This window comes from Podarcis cretensis (assembly GCF_951804945.1).
Source record: "Podarcis cretensis genome assembly, chromosome: 5".
NCBI lineage: Eukaryota > Metazoa > Chordata > Lepidosauria > Squamata > Lacertidae > Podarcis > Podarcis cretensis.
In genome coordinates this window covers 46587307-46604570 of record NC_137174.1, presented here as the reverse complement: position 1 = coordinate 46604570, position 17264 = coordinate 46587307, and the positions used below count along the sequence as shown (strand labels likewise).

At 43.1% G+C, this 17264-nt stretch overlaps 1 protein-coding gene across 3 annotated transcripts in view; it reads left to right on the top strand.

Annotated features, from left to right (window-relative positions):
- The window catches only part of LOC307216413 (disintegrin and metalloproteinase domain-containing protein 9-like), a 36202-nt gene that overhangs the window by 1695 nt on the left and 17243 nt on the right, over nucleotides 1-17264 (top strand). For 2 of the 3 annotated variants that reach the window (XM_079976650.1, XM_079976651.1), the window contains exons 2-9: nucleotides 2908-3042; nucleotides 6205-6302; nucleotides 7954-8030; nucleotides 9864-9942; nucleotides 12077-12153; nucleotides 14058-14268; nucleotides 15470-15535; nucleotides 15620-15691. In XM_079976650.1, coding sequence (XP_079832776.1) covers nucleotides 2970-3042; nucleotides 6205-6302; nucleotides 7954-8030; nucleotides 9864-9942; nucleotides 12077-12153; nucleotides 14058-14268; nucleotides 15470-15535; nucleotides 15620-15691 — 753 coding nt within the window. In that variant the 5' untranslated portion in view covers nucleotides 2908-2969. Of the gene's footprint in view, nucleotides 1-2450; nucleotides 2767-2907; nucleotides 3043-6204; nucleotides 6303-7953; nucleotides 8031-9863; nucleotides 9943-12076; nucleotides 12154-14057; nucleotides 14269-15469; nucleotides 15536-15619; nucleotides 15692-17264 lie in introns of those variants that run through there. The other variant, XM_079976649.1, reaches the window with a different exon arrangement.

Genomic DNA, 17264 nt, shown 5'->3' with positions numbered 1-17264 from the left:
GGTTGTGGATGTGGATCTGGTGGTGGCTACACTACTCCACAGCACCCTGCAGGTATGGAGGTTCCGAGTTCGGCTTACAGCCTAAAATACTTTATATCATCACCACATCATTATGTTGAAAAGAGACTATTATACATAGCAACGGAGATCCCGTATGGAAACACACATCTAATTTCAGCAAAGGCAAATCTACCTAAATTGCCGCCTGTGTCTCTCCTCCCTCCCCACTAAAAAGAAAAAGGCAGTGCTCATGATATACAGACATGTTGTGTTCCCTCTTAACACCGTGGTTGCTCCCAGACATAGACAATTTAATGCTATCCTATCGTTGCTGTTCTGTTTTAAATCGGGTGTGGAATAGCAACACTACTTCCAAACTTCTAGCATTCTACGAAGTGAACAGTCTGCCACTCCCCGACCCCAATGTGAAACCTGTCTGCCCTTATTTTACAAAACGGTCATAAGATCAAAAACAAATATTTCCTGCCTGCTTGTGGTTAGCAAAAGGAGAAGCAGAACTGTTCAGTTGCATGTCTCCACTGGTCTCTACAGAATTTTGCTGATGCCAGTTTCCAATGTGGAAACTGGTTTTTAAATATTACTATTATGAGCTGGAGCAAAAGTATATTTCATATGCAATCCTAGGTGGGTTTTGCAAAGTTGTTGCTGCCATGTTGGACTCCCGATAAGGCTGATGAGCATTTTGCTAGCTTTCATGAGTGCTGCAAAGTGGCAAGAGCCTTTTTTCAGTTAGGTATTTCTGGTAAACTCTATGGCCCACCTTCCTAAAACTGCCTATAGTGAGGGAGCTCTCACCGTTCACTTTTTAGTCTGATTTGATGGCTTTCTAGACTTCTCCAAGAAAAGAAAGATGCTGGGGATTAGAATTCAGAAGTGTCCACTGCAGTGGGTAGCTTGGCTGCCCAGCAGGTTGCCGTCGTGGCAGCGCTGGGTGCCCAGGAAGTGATGGCAAAAGTCTGGCTGCAGGAGGTGAGAGAAGTAGGGGTGCCATATGATCCTTGCTGCACTCCCTGCAGCCTGAAATAGGGTTAGGTCAAGGGAGAGGTTTCTTGCTGGGATCTGTTTATGGATTTCTCTGTACAGTTGCCACAGTCCTAATGCCTCAAGTGGATCCTTTTTCGGTAAGAAAATGCATTTACAGTTGTGTGTCTCCGCACACTTCTTAGGCAACGATAAAAAAGAAAAAGAAAACCCAAGGTGCGCCCACAGCTATCTGATGGATTCCCTGTCAGTCCTGTACTTAATCAGCAATAGAGAATCAACAAATTAGACGGTGGGGACATACTCAAAAGGGAACGCCTACTGGTATGAATGAGAAAGACTTAAGTCGCTCCTATACAAAGTCAAATACGTGTGGATGTGGACTAAGGTAAAGGTAAAGGTACCCCTGCCCATACGGGCCAGTCTTGACAGACTCTGGGGTTGTGCGCTCATCTCACTTAAGAGGCCAGGGGCCAGCGCTGTCCGGAGACACTTCCGGGTCACGTGGCCAGCGTGACATCGCTGCTCTGGCGAGCCAGAGTCACACACGGAAACGCCGTTTACCTTCCCGCTGGTAAGCGGTCCCTATTTATCTACTTGCACCCGGAGGTGCTTTCGAACTGCTAGGTTGGCAGGCGCTGGGACCGAGCAGCGGGAGCGCACCCCGCCGCAGGGATTCGAACCGCCGACCTTTCGATCGGCAAGTCCTAGGCGCTGAGGCTTTAACCCACAGCGCCACCTGCGTCCCTTGGATGTGGACTACTTTGGTCTAATTCGAATGGGAGGGAGTTGAATTAACAGCTAAATAATGTTTGAATGTGGACAGGCCTTTTTTTCCTGTAGAGGGTTGTGTTACTTCAGAGGAAATCTGTCAGCCCCCACTGCATCTGAGAGCATTTCTCTCTTACCCCTTTTTACTTTCCCCCCTGTAAATCTCTTTTTCTTTATTTCCCTGACATCTCTTGATCTCTTCTTCCTTGCATAGTGGACTTACCAGGAGAGATTGTTCATGTCAGAGGTCCGAAGTTGCAGAGGGCTTTTGAATTAAGAAAAAGTCTACGTAAAATGTAGCCTAGGGCCATGGATTGACCACCATTGTTTCGGGGGGGGATCTTAGTGATTGTCCCTCAATCTGACTGCCCCCCCCCATTCTTCAAGGCAGGGACTAGACCGCTCTGTGGGACCTGCTTCTCTGGTGACACATCACTGCGCCAGGTTGGGAATTATAAACAAACACAAAACATACAAATGTGTTGATAAAAAAACTCAGTTCATCACTGCCAAGTATTTCTACATTGTAGGTACATCACTTTCCACCTTCAGAGTTGCTTTTGAAAGGAATTTTAATATATTTTTAAGGCTGGGTGGGGACCCACTTGCAAATGAAATCATTCTGGTGCAGTTCCTGGTCAGCTGAGTACACGGCTGCAACTTTTTATTTACTCATCTCATAATAAAACTAAATCTGCTGGACGTGGATTTTTGGTCTTTTGTTTCAACATCTCCACCCCACCCACCAGTGTCTGCGCTACAATTCTGAAATAATACACTGTCTAGGATGTCTTAATGGCTCTTTTCCGCTCGCTATCCTATATTTGCTGCAGTCACAAGTGACATGTTCCAGGCTAAAAGGCGGATGTTTTTCACTTTAGTTGTGAAAAAAAGCCCTAGGGCTTTGTAAAATAGTTTTAGAGGAATCTAGTTTTGTCATCTTTACAGTGAAGTGGACAGGGTGCATTTCTCCAGTTACACGGCCTGTAAATGGTAAGTTGACAAACCAGTTTTCTGCAGTGTTGGCTCAGAGAGTCACTTCCCCTTTCCTTGGAAGTGTTATCTGAATTCTTGTGTTACTATGTCAGTCGCCTGCCGTCCTGAGATTCAGTTCTGTTGCTTTATGGCCATTAGGTGAAATTGCTGGGGCATTCCAGGCTGGAGCACCTTAGCCAGCAAAGCTGGAGGAAGAAACCATGTCAGAATGTTGCCTGTATTATTTAATCTTGCTAGGACTAACCAGCATTGGAAAACCAGTGCTAACAATGGGTAAGTTCTGCTTTGTTTTCTGTCTGTTTTAAAAGCAATTAGAAGTTTACATTGGCAGCTTGATGCCCAAATCAGTACTTGGAGGGGTGGTTTAGGCTGTGATCTTTAGCATTCGTATAGGGACAAATGTTTATTATGTGCTTCAAAAACAAAAAAAAGCCCATTTCAGATCAGGGTTTTAAGAATGCTTCCTTTCTCTCAGAAGAAGTTGTGAATCAGGCAGCTAGAATCTCTTGATGCAGTTCCTGAAATGGAACCAGTCATAGCCTAAAAGGAGCATATTAGGCAAAAGATTCAGTGGTTTAAGCTCCTTATTTATATAACTATGTGGCAAAAGTTTACTTTTCACGCCCACTTCAATCTTTACCAAACAGTGTGGATGCTGAGTCCTAGGATGGAACAGAGTATTGGTCCTGATCAATTTTTGGTAATACGTATGTATTGATTTGTAAGTTTAAATCCAAATGCAGGTTTTATATATACCAACCTAGAAATCTTTATGCCAAAACAAGGAAAGTGAAGTAAACTATAACCCAAATAAACCAGAGCTGGTTAGAAAATTGCGGAAATTAAGCACCGTCAAATCATCAATTATGTTGAAGAAGCAAGGAGTATACAAAGTCGCATCAAAGAGTTGACATCCCATTGTTCAGAAAAGAAATTGGGGTGGGGGGGTGGGGTGGCATTTGCAATAGGAATATATGGTGTGCTGCTGTAATGTAAGATAGGTATGAAAGATCACATGATGAAGGACTTATCTTTAAATAATGTGGCGTTTTGGAAATGTTTCAAACTGACATGAGGATCTGTTTTGAAAAATCATTATGCAGAAGAGGGTGTGTGTGCATAAATTAAAGTAGCCTGTGTTCTTTAAAAACTGTTTTTGCTATATTAGCATTCAGCTGTTAATTAGTAGCATGTTTGTTTGTTTTTAAATGAACCTGGTGCATTTCAGTGTGCAAAAGGAAGCTGGTGCATAGTGGGGAGGGAGACTCCTTACATGAGCAGAATTACAGGTAACAAAGACAAGTTGTATGTCAGATATGGGGTTTTTAGGGAAGGAAACTCTTTCGTATTTCAAAGACCATTTCTAGAAGATGTGAAGCTTGGTTTGTTTTTAAAAAAGCTGTTTACTCAGTGAGAACCTTTCTATAAACACTGATTAACAGGCTTTATACAGCACCATAGAGGGACAGAATTCTTCCAAGCAAGTTTGCCTGATATTTAAGTAAGAACAGACACCAGTGAGTCAGGCCTGCAATTCATACATTTAATTTATAGCTGCTTCAGTAGCTCAGTGGGTAGAGCCTGAGACTCTTAATCTCAGGGTTGTGGGTTTGAGCCCCATGTTAGGCCAAAAGATTCCTGCCTTGCAGGGGCATTGAACTAGATGACCCTTGTGGGCCTTTCCAACTTGTGTTGATAGTTCATCCAGTATGTGAAATATGTGAAACAGTTAATTTTGTATCACTGAGGTAGTTTAAAGGTATGTACAGTGGTACCTTGGGTTACAGACACTTCAGGTTAAAGACGCCACTAACCCAGAAATAGTACTTCAGGTTAAGAACTTTGCTTCAGGATGAGAACAGAAATCGCGCAGCAGTGGCGCGGCAGCAGCGGGAGGCCCCATTAGCTAGAGTGGTGCTTCAGGTTAATAGCAGTTTCAGGTTAAGAATGTACCTCCAGAGCGAATTAAGTTCTTAACCTGAGGTACCACTGTACTGTTTTGTATAAAGATAGATAGATAATTTATTATGGTCGGAGACCAGCTTATAGAACACACTTGGGGGTACAGTCACAGAAGGAAAATAAACAATTAAAACAATGTACAATAATAAATTTAAAAACAAAGTACAACAATAAACTACCGCAAGGAGCTGACCAAGAGTATAAATATATTTTTTACCAAGAATCGGCCCTATCATTAGGTATAAAGAGGTAGCTGCTTCAGGCGGCTGAAGTGGAAGGCTGAGCCATGCGTGCCTCACACAGGCCTGTGCAAAGCTTGTCTGAAGCCCAGGGTAGATGAAAGGCACAGGGTGTTCTTGGCATGACAGCATAAGACCGTCAGGCCCCTGGCAGAGTCTCCTGTCTGGCTTAGCCCTCCAAGGCTCAAAGTACCTGGCTGCCCACCACCACACGGGCCTGGCCAAACAGACTACCCAGCACCTCCCAGGCAAATTTGGAGCCCTCAGGTGCTGTAGAAGACACAACCTATCAACAGTTTTGAAGTAAGATACAGCTACCAGTCTGGGCAGCTTCTGCTCATGGAGGGGTGGGGACACATATATCCATATTTCTTAGACAGCAAAATGTCTTGGGCTCACCCTGTTTGTAATAATAGACAAAGCAAGTAAGGGGTGCCTGAGAATGTTGATAAAATATAGGTATTTATCACCCCATTTTTGCACAAAGGCATTTTAAGGAGTCAGAAATAAAAAATTGTTGAGAGAACTCTCAGTTCCATGGAATCTAGTATTGGGCAGTCTCTGGATAACCTGTTCAACAGGTGTCTTCTTTGTTTTTAGATGGTCATAAAAATTTTTTGACCAATGGCATATTGCCAACTGTTTGCTCACTTGCTCATTCCATTCCTTTTTTTTTTATTGTAAACCTTCTTTAGACTATAGGATTAGATCCAATTATGTCTGCTCGCTTGTGGAAAACAAACTCCACTCATGCAACAAGACTCCCAGTTTCTCTCCTCCAGTTTCAGTCTGTTCTGGAGGGTGCCCCAACCCTCTGGAGCAGATTTTGAGGGCACAGAGGCTGAGGGCTGTAGAGAGGAGGGGAGGGTGGAGAAGTACCATTGTGTTAGTGGACTCCTGCTTCTGCTACTTTCTGCTACCTTTTGCAGGCTTTGAGGAATTAGTTTGTTTTTAACATTTAATTTTTGCGTGGATCCTGCATAAACCATAAAGGCTAGAAATTGTCTAAAATTAAAGAGAGATAAAAAGATTTATTGGACTTGGCAGGGCCAAGCTTGAAGAAAATCTGCTGACCTTGTAAGTATGCTAAGGTTTTGTGGGTCCCAACCTTGTTTTCTATAATCCTTTTACAGGATGAGTTCAGATCCTTTGGGGCATTATAAAATAAATCTTCTTGTGACATTATCAGGCTGGTCTCTCCACACAAACTGAAAAACTCTAACTTTGTTTTTAGGAGGGTATGCTCATCAGATCTCTAGGCATTCCACATATGAGATTGTAATTCCTCAAAGATTGACTGACAGGGTGAAGCGCTGGACGCATTCTCATAAGGTTTGTTTTTCCTTCAATTTTTGTCCCCCTTTAGTGTTCTTCATATGGTGTCCTACTTGTCCAAAGCAAATAAAAAAGCAAAAGCAGCCATGTTTGTCCATAAGAAAAAATCCATAGCTGTGCAATACCATTATTAGGACCAAACTAAACTTCACAGGGTTGTACCACTTTTTTGAGTTATCTGAAACTCTTTATCAAACTAGAAGTTAGACAAAGCAGGGGGTGATAGGATAAGGAAGTATTCAAAAAGTACAAAAATTAGGCTAGATGTTGTCTTCTTCTAGACTCAGCCCCCAAATGGAGACAGCAGGTTGAATAAGGCCCCCCAGGAAAGGGCTGGAACTGGATTACCAGTCCTATCTTAATTTCTTCATTATCCCAGAATCCTAGGTGTATCATCTGATATCTATAGCACCTGGCAGGGACTAGGGTTGTGTACACATTACATGCTTAAAACCCAGCTATGTTATTCTTCTTCTTCAGATCAAAGCATCGAAACACAGTATTTCATTTTAAAAATACAGGATAGATGAATTGTGGCTGAAGTCATATGTACACATATGTACACTCTGCTTCCCAGACAACTGCCCTGAATGCAGAGAAAACAGGTGTACGTACACAGCCTTATTCAGCCCCTGTTGCGGTCTCCATCTTGGAACTGAGTTTGCTTCCAAATGGCTGGTTTCCTGAGCGTTCCTCATGATTTGTTTGCACAAAGTTTGGGAGAAGGTTATACGATGTCTGGTGTTTATTGAGCCTTCCTTCAGATTTGTTTGAAAGGGGGTTCTTCCATAATGTTTATAAACAAGATAAGCATGTTTGACTTCAGGTCCCAATCTATGTCCCACCACATTAGCAGAGCAAAGGATAAGGCGAAAGGAGAGCTGTGCCAGCATAATACAATTCCCCGGCATAAATGGATCCAGGGAGGGATCATAGTTCAGTGGTAGAACACATACAAATACAAATGCTTTGCTTGCAGAAGATCCCAGGTTTAATCCCCTGGGAAAGACTCCTGATTGAAAGCCTGGAGGGCCATTGACAGTCACTATCAACAATACTGAGGGAGATGAGTCAATGGTCTAGCTTGGGATAAGGCAGCTTCCCATGTTTCTGTTTTGTTGGATACTGAGAAGCACTCCAACATGTATTAATAAGGCAACTATGCCTTTTGCCAAATGCAGTGCTCTGGTCATGATCAGTGGCCCGAAGGAGTGCGATGTCATTCCTGAAGGCTGAGCTGTACTGTATCCTGGTAGGTTTACAAAGCAAGCTACGACTATAATTTTAGCTGACAGGCAGCACACAGTGTTGAATGTGCTTGTGCTGTGCTCTTCGAATAGGCTGTTACTATAGCTGTGTCAGCAGTAGAAGCCACATTGTGCACCAGCTGCAGCTCGTGTAACCCCCCCCCCAAATAAATAAATAAATAAATGCAGAGGATCTATTATAATGGGTAAATATAAAGAACTAATTGGTAGGAATTAATGCTAGAGTGTGCAATGACCTGCTAGACTGAATTCTGCAGATTTGTTGCCTGTTTAGAAAACTGAGCAAAGCTGTAGCAACTTGTTTTTGATAAGAGGCACTGCTGGTTTTATGAAGATTAAAAGAACTGCGTATTATGTTTTGCATGTGATTTATTTTTCAGGAGCATTTAGATAATCAGTTGTCTTATTTGATCCAAACTGGAAATGGAACACATATCCTGAAATTAAAGAAAAATAAGTATGTTTTACGTATACCATTCCAAGGCCTTTTCATGTTTTATTTTAGTTGATATAATATTTGCAATGAAATCTCATTGGGACGAGTACTGTTGAATGGCAGACTACAAGGGAAGGGATTTTTTTATAGCTTGTTTTAAAATGTGTATTTGTGTACAAATTATCAGGAATGAGAGGCAAGGTGTAGCAGCTGAGAATTTTTTTTATATATTTGTACATGGCTCTTTCATTTGTATACTTAATATATACTTTTCTTTTGGAAAATATTAAACAATCCATCTGTGGTGAACTTAGCTGTTAGACCCAATATGGACCCATGCAGCAGGATCCATGTAGTATGGTGCTCTCTGTGCATGCAAGCAGACTTTTCAGCTTCCTCCTTCCAGAAACAGCCTTCAGTGCCTTTGATGTGCCTCTCCAGTGGCCTCATAGCATCCTATGAGGAATGAGAGGCTGTACCAGAAAGGGAGAAATTTCGCTTTCTTCTGGGTGCATGCGGAAGTACGGTACACATGGGTACAGGTGTCTCTAGATCCTGGCCTAATTTTTTAACGCAGGCTATCTTGGGATGCGGGTGGCACTGTGGTCTAAACCACAGGGCCTAGGGCTTGCCGATCAGAAGGTCAGTGGTTCGAATCTCCATGATGGGGTGAGCTCCCGTTGCTCGGTCTCTGCTCCTGCCAACCTAGCAGTTTGAAAGCACATCAAAGTGCAAGTAGATCAATAGGTCCCGCTCCAGCGGGAAGATAAACAGCATTTCCGTGCGCTGCTCTGGTTCACCAGAAGCGGCTTAGTCATGCTGGCCACATGACCCGGAAGCTGTCTGTGGACAAACGTCAGCTCCCTCAGCCAGTAAAGCGAGATGAGCGCCGCAACCCCAGAGTCGTCTGCAACTGGACCTAATGGTCAGGGGTCCCTTTACCTTTACCTTGGGATGCAACAGAGAAATTTTGGGATGGGAGCAGTGAAGGGTGTGTTGTGACTGAACTTCATTTGAATCCAGCTGAATTGGCAACCTGAGCCTCAAGTCATAGCAAAGGAATCCAGGAATACCCCTAAACTACATACCCTCTCCATTAGGCTATGTGTCATAAAGAGTGACGTGGGGAAATTGTTGGGATCATTTCAGGATCTCTAAGAAAGAGATCTAAGCAAAACAATATATATATTTAAAAAAAATATTATTATAAGTATCAGTATTTACCCTCCCTTTACTCTAAGGTCCCAGGGTGGGTTACAACAATTAAAACACAATGTTAAAAACAGTTCAGAACAGTTCAGAACCGCAGAAATAAAGTGAGTCCTAAAATTATTCATCTCAAGTGTAAAACGCCAGGGTAGATGAGGTTCTTGCCAAACCACATCCTGATAAATGTGGAGCAGGTAACTCTGGAACAGGTAACTGCAACATATCAACAGGCTGGAATGGCAACACAACAAAGAGTTAGCGAATCAAATAGTTGCCCACAAGGCAATAAGCACAGCAATCTTATGAACCAGGTCTTCAGTATCAGAAAGGCGCCGTTCCTGGAAAAGCTTAAAATTATCACCAGTCAATACTAATAGTGGTCAGAGTGGAGTGTGGCTGTGTAAACACGCCAGTTTATTTGTTTTATTTCACTATATTTATGCACCACTTGATTGTAATGAAACCTCAAAGCGGTTTAAAACCCACGCTCACATATTTTCCTTCTTGTCCACATGATGTTGTCCTCATCCAAGGGGCAGCCTGTACTACCCCACATTAAATTCAGATTTTCCTGATCTGCAGATAATGCAGTAAGGAAAAGAAAACCAACATAAAATCACATGCAATGTATTTTTATGCTTTCAGAAACCTTATTGGTGAGAATTTTATACTATATACCTACAGAAAAGATGGCAAATTGGAGACTACTCCCTTCAAAGCTAAGGTACAGTAATGGTGGAAGACCCCCTCCATAATGAAGAGACCCCTTTTAGCAACAACTGATTCACTAGGCTGCTATAGATTAATAACTGGCTGATTTCAATGAGGATGCAAGTGATGTAATCCCATCTGAAGCAGCTATAGTGCCCCAGGACGTTGTCTCACACTCCTGATACCTTTATCTTTCTTGGCCACCTCAAGAAAGGTATTTTTATAGCTAAACAAAAAGAAAAAGGTATGTGTGAGAGAGAGATAGAGAGACAACTCCCTGGGGGCACTATTCAACTGTGTCTTACTCAGAATGTAACTTAGCCATGTCTAGTAATTTCAACAGTCTATGCAGAGTAAAAACTTAGGGTTCATCGAGACATGCCCTTGCCTCGCCACTCCTCCCCCCACCCCGGAAAACCTCATCTTTACCACTGAATCACAGCAACCATCCATCAGCTTTTCTCCAGATTGGCAATTGCTCTGATTTATTAATAAAGAGCCTAGGGCTTGCCGACCAGAAGGTTGGCAGTTCAAATCCCCGTGACGGGGTGAGCTCCCATTGCTCTGTCCCTGCTCCTGCCAACCTAGCAGTTCGAAAGCACGTCAAAGTGCAAGTAGATAAATAGGTACCGCTCCGGCGAGAAGGTAAACGGCATTTCCGTGCGCTGCTCTGGTTCACCAGAAGCGGCTTAGTCATGCTGGCCAGTAAAGTGAGATGAGCACTGCAACTCCAGAGTCGTCTGCGACTGGACATAACGGTCAGGGGTCCCTTTACTTTTATTACTAAAGAGCAGGTTTTCTGGTGGAAAGCAGTGGAGCAAGGGCAAAACTGCTTAGACCCGTTCCTAAAAATGCAGGAGAAGCAGAAAACTGCTTGGACGGTGCTTTCTAGGCATTGGTCAAGAGCCAGTCTGGATGAGCCCTTTGTTAAAGAAGAAGAAGAAGAGGAGTTTGGATTTGATATCCCGCTTTATCACTACCCTAAGGAGTCTCAACGCGGCTAACATTCTCCTTTCCCTTCCTCCCCCACAACAAACACTCTGTGAGGTGAGTGAGGCTGAGAGACTTCAGAGAAGTGTGACTGGCCCAAGGTCACTCAGCAGCTGCATGTGGAGGAGCAGGGAAACGAACCCTGTTCACCAGATTATGAGTCCACCGCTCTTAACCACTACACCACACTGTCTCTCTTGAATTTGGTTTAAATTGCTCTAAACTGCTATAAGATGGTTGGTTAAAAATGCCTCATGTACCTGGAACAGCCTTCCTCAACCTGATTCTCTCCAAATGTTATTGTTGTTTTGAGGCTGGCAGGCTGCAGGGCACCAGTTTGGGAAAACATGGCTTAGAAACTGTAATATTACGGGCCAGAATAAGAGAGAATAGAGAGAGGTTGGATCAACTCACTTCCAAAGGGGAGTGGGAGGTTATAGACCTGCCCTTGCATTGTGTTCTGCTAAACACAGTCCTTGCTATGGTTTGGACCAATTTTTTCTTCTTCTTTATTTGGCAATCACTCGTAGTCGAGTAAGATTGTCTTCCATGAATATGGTCTTAACAGTGTGTCCGTGACTGTGGAGGCTAATTCTGGATCCACACGTCCTTCCACAGTGGGACATAGGTTTCTGGGCGGGAGTTGATCACAATGAGGATTTGCCAAACATGCCTTCCTCTTAGCATGTTTCTCCCGTTCTCCCTGAGCTCGTGCTTCTTCAGAGTAAATAGTAGTAATAATAATTTATTTAAACTCCGCCCATCTGGCTGGGTTTCCCCAGCCACTCTGGGCAGCTTCCAACAAAAGATTAAAAATACATCAAAATATCATTCATAAAAACTTCCCTAAACTTCCCTGCCTTCAGATGACGTTTTTGGTAGAGGCTATCCTCCAACTGGAGCACTTGCTGGCCAGTGTTTCTAAATTATCTATGCTTATACTGCATTTTTTAAAAAATTGCATTGAGAGCATCTTTAAACCTATTTTGTTTCCCACTGGCATTTCAGTTGCATCAGAATCCAGAAAACTACATAGTGTGTGTGTGTGTGTGTGTGTATGTGCCAATTTGAGTAAACATAGCATAGTTGTGTACACCAAATTACAGGTTGCGTCTGTTGTTTGCATAAGAAAAACACTATTAATTGTTTGGTTTCAGGCCCACTGTTATTACCGTGGAGTTGTTGAAGGGGTTGAGGACTCTCTGCTTGCTCTCAGTACCTGTGATGGCCTTAGGTACTACCTTTTCATTCTAACTTCATTTTGAGGCAAATACGTTTTAATCTGTTTGACATTTTATTTTAGAATCAATGGGAGTCTAAGCGCTTGCTTTTGCTACATATTCCAGACACAATCGAGATCTATTGCCTATTTCTTGCCCCTGCAAAGCACTTCTTGAGAAATCAGTTTCATTCTGGGGGGGGGGGGGGCGGGGAGCTTATTGCAAATTGATTCTCCATTGGCTCACAGTACAGCTGTTTGAAAACAAATGGAAGTGGTCCTTGTTGGTTTCTGCTCTCTTCACTGTGCAGCGAAGTGCTTGTCACGAGGCAATGTTTACATTCCAGTCAGAGTTGCTGTTGGAGTTTCTCACAGGAAAGGAGACTGGATGTGATGTACACTGGTTTCCTGTTTTTCACTGTTCACACTGTGTTTCTCTCTGTGCTCCAGAGGAGAGGATGCTTTCTCTGCTCCGGCAGAGGCAAGATGTTTTTCTGTAATCTACCAGCTTTGAAATGTAAATAAAGCAATATAGAGTATGTGCACGTATTCCTCATCATTCCGCTGTGCACGGGACACTGCAAACACAACAGTCCTTGCAATGCAGGGGTGTAACCCCACCTGCCCAATGTTGTGTTGATTGATATAAGAAAAAAATTGCTCCTTTCCCCTTATGGGGTACCCAAGAGCCCATATAGAGTCCTTTTGTGGGTTCTATCGGTATGAGAAAATAACAGAGACCAACCAGAGAATATTGAGAAGCAAAGCAGCTACTAAGCCTGATCTTTATTACCGTAACTGTTGCAACAGGGTGCTCCCCCACACGCAGGAGAGAGGAGGAGGACCCAGAACAAAGGTGTGCCCGCCCTTATATAGACATTTTAAATTGCCCACCCTGGAGTCCGAGACCACCCCCCAGAAACATCATACATACATCACAGAAGGGGTGTAGACCAAGACCACCCCTCAGATACATCATACATACATCACAGAAAAGGTGGTCCAGAACAGAAATCTGAGTGTGTTGTTTATCTCCTGTCTGGCAAGTTACCTGATTGCAGGTATCTGGGTTTTGGCCATTCTTTTGTTACAATAACTACTTAATTCCTGAATCTAGGTCACAGGCCACAGGCTCACACCCTGTTCATATCTTGAATGTGCCCTTAAGACAGGATTTGTGAGGAAAGAGACAATGGGGAGGTTTCCCACTTTGACCTTGCAGAGAAATATTTGAGGTCAATTTGTTCAGGACCTTTTCTATGGGGTTTCAGACATGTGGTTTATATATACAGTTATGGACATTTATTTCATATATATATATGACCTTAAAATTCTTATAACAGGGTGAATATCAAGATCACAGTCAACCTTCTTATAGAATCATAGAATTGCGGAGTTGGAAGGAATCACAAGGGACATCTAGTCCAACTCCCTGCAATGCAAAATGTGGGGCTTGAACCCACAACCCTGAGATTAAGAGTCTCATGCTCTACCGACTGAGCTATCCCAGCAGGGTGATTCATTCATTCACCTGGGACCTGTGCAGGGAAGAAAAGGCACGGATAACCTGATCATGGTTTTCAAATGTGCATCAAGGAAACATACCCCCATTCTTGTAGATGTCAGGATCTAGAATCAGTCTAGATTGAATGCAACCTGTTGAATATGAGCATCAATGATCCTGGTTTAAGGGGGAGGGGAATTACACTTTTGTGCTACTAATGGGTTACGGTGTAGGCAGCCTAGACAGTTAACTTGACTAGCCTTTCGAGAAACTTAACACCTTTTATATATTGTTGTAATAAATGCTATTGCTACGAATGGTTTAGCAGTAGTTAACTTAGGCTGAATTGTTATCGATGTGGGTGGGGGTGAGCAGGACACGGCCAGGTAACTTTTCTTGCTTTCTGTGGTTTCAGGGGAATGCTCCATATTGGCGGCAAGCGATATGGCTTGGAACCAGTCAATGGATCAGATCGATTTGAGCACTTCTTCTATGCATTAGAAAACTCTCCCCATGAGCCCTTTTCATGTGGTGTGCCAAATGATGACCACGAGCAGAGCACAAAGACTTTTCTCAAATACACAAATATCTCACACAGTCCCGTCAATTCGGACAAAATTCTAAGGGTAAAAAGCATTTGTACATTGTTTTTCAAAAACAGTCCACCTTGTCTAAACTTTTTATTCCAGCTTTTAGCAACAATCCTTTCTGGTTTTTAACTGACACTGGTGGTTAATTTCCAACAAATCTCTCTGTGATACTTTATTTCCATAGTTAAAATATTCCCATAAAAAGGGGGCAAGGATGAAATAGAAAAGGATATTTTCATACTAATTTCAGTTTTACTCAGATAATTTGCATTGCTCCATACCCCAGGTGAGTCAAATTATTGTGGTGTTGTTAAGATATATGGTTTTATTTACACACACACACACACACACACAGAGAGAGAGAGAGAGAGAGAGAGAGAGAGAGAGAGAGAGAGAGAGCATGGGATGGAAGGGCTTACAGCACTGCGCTCCAATAGATCTTCCTTCCCCATTGGTTTCCAGGGAACCCCTAAGTCCAGTTTAGGCTCAGCACAGAGCAAGGCATGTTTCACTTGCTCACACAATCTACTTAGTTCATGGGTAGGCAAACTAAGGCCCGGGGGCCGGATCCAGCCCAATCGCCTTCTAAATCTGGCCCACAGACGGTCCAGGAATCAGCCTGTTTTTACATGAGTAGAACATGTGCTTTTATTTAAAATACATCTCTGGGTTATTTGTGGGGCATAGGAATTTTTTCCAAAATATAGTCTGACCCACCACATGGTCTGAGGGACAAAGCCCCCTGCTGAAAAAGCTGACCCCTACTATAGTTCTTATACCTAGAATCATGTGACATCCAGCTAGATGAGATGAGTGGGGAAAATGACTAGCATCTCTTAGTTGTAGCTATTGCTGCCTTGCTTATTCTTTGAGATCTTGATTTTAGGGCACTTAATTGAGCAGCCAAAGCCAAAGCCGTTACCTTAGCAAAGGAACTGGTTTGGCAGGTTCCACAGCCTCTTCTACTAGATTCTAACCCTTACTGGATACAAGATCACAGGATGAGATCCAAGGACATAATCTAGACTGACCCCCCCCCCAACTTACAATGGTGCGTTAGAAAAATGATAGAATGCCAGTTCAGCCAACGAATTGGCCTTTTCCTTAGATGCCTGGCACCTCCTAAAACATTTTATTTACTTTATATAGTTAGCTTATCTATTTAAAGTACTTTAAAATAAAAAAATGCAGTGTGGAAATATATGTAATGTCATGTGGTCTGTTTTCCTTGTTACAGAGAAGGCGAGCCGTTCTGCCAGAGAAGAGATATGTCGAACTATATATGGTTGTTGATAAAAATAGGGTAATTTCTCTCTCAACCCAATGCATTTTGCCAAAGTATTTGAATTTTTTGCTCTAGAACATCTTATATTTTGAATTGTTTCAGTACTTGTGGAAGAAATCTGATGCTGAAGCTGTACAAAAGGAAACAGTAGAACTGGCTAATTATGTTGATGGGGTAAGTCATCACAGAGACATTCATCAGACTGTGCTTTATGACACTATTTTGCAGAAAATGTCAAAACACAACAGTAATATTTTCTTCAGCAACTGGATTATATCAAATCAGTAAGTGTGCAAAGGCTAATTGCATGGCCTGCCTTAGCAGAATCAGGCTCTTCTTATGTTCAGATGTGTAATTGTTTTGTTTATTGCCAGGCTTTGCATACAAAACTGTAAGATTTAGGTTTGTGATCCTTCAGAATATTTAAGAGAGCCTGAAAATACTGGGCGCATGTATGAAAATGAATCCAGTCAAGACATCTCTTGGAAAAATTATTTGAAGAAGAATCAGAATTTGGGAAAATAATTCTAGGGAAGAACAATAAATTATTATCTAATACCTATAGCATTTTATCGGAATGGGAGACAAAGGACGAGTTGGCGAAGGAGGCAATGATTCATTGGGCATCTGATTTTGGATACAGTATAGAACTATCAGCCTGGGAAAAACTATGGAACAACATGATAAAATTTTCAGCATGTTATACAATTAGAGAAAACATCCAAAAAATGATTTTCAGATGGTAATTAATGCCTAGTAAACTGGTTAAGATGTATAAAAGAGGATTCAACTTATGCTGGAAATGTTTAGGCAAGGAGGGCATGTTAATCCATGTGTGGTGGCAATGCAAACTTGCAAAAAATAATAATCCGGGGAATGATTTATGAAGAACTAAAGAAGATGCTCCAATGCTCCTTCCCGAAGAAACCAGAAGCATTCTTGTTAGCTATAATAGGACAGCATATTCCAGATAAAGTTTAAAAACCTCTTCCTTTACACAACAGCAGCAGCAAGGTTAAAGGTAAGGGGACCCCTGACCGTTAGGTCCAGTTGTGGCCGACTCTGGGGTTGCGGCGCTCATCTCGCTTTATTGGCCGAGGGAGCCGGCATACAGCTTCCGGGTCATGTGGCCAGCATGACTAAGCCGCTTCTTAGTCTGGTGAACCAGAGTAGCGCATGGAAACGCTGTTTACTTTCCTGCCTTGACGTGCTTTCGAACTGCTAGGTTGGCAGGAGCAGGGACTGAGCAACGGGAGCTTACCCTGTGGGGATTCGAACCGCCAACCTTCTGGTCGGCAAGTCCTAGACTCACCCGCGTCCCTAGCAGCAAGGTTAAAGGTAAAGGCACCCCTGCCCGTACGGGCCAGTCTTGACAGACTCTGGGGTTGTGCGCCCATCTCACTTAAGAGGCCAGGGGCCAGCGCTGTCCGGAGACACTTCCGGGTCACGTGGCCAGCGTGACATCGCTGCTCTGGCCAGAGCCAGAGCCAGAGCCGCACACGGAAACGCCGTTTACCTTCCCACTGGTAAGCGGTCCCTATTTATCTACTTGCACCCGGAGGTGCTTTCGAACTGCTAGGTTGGCAGGCGCTGGGACCGAGCAGTGGGAGCGCACCCCGCCGCAGGGATTCGAACCACCGACCTTTCGATCGGCAAGCCCTAGGCGCTGAGGCTTTAACCCACAGCACCACCTGCGTCCCTACAGCAGCAAGGTTACTATATGCTAAAATGTGAGAGGAGAGGGAAA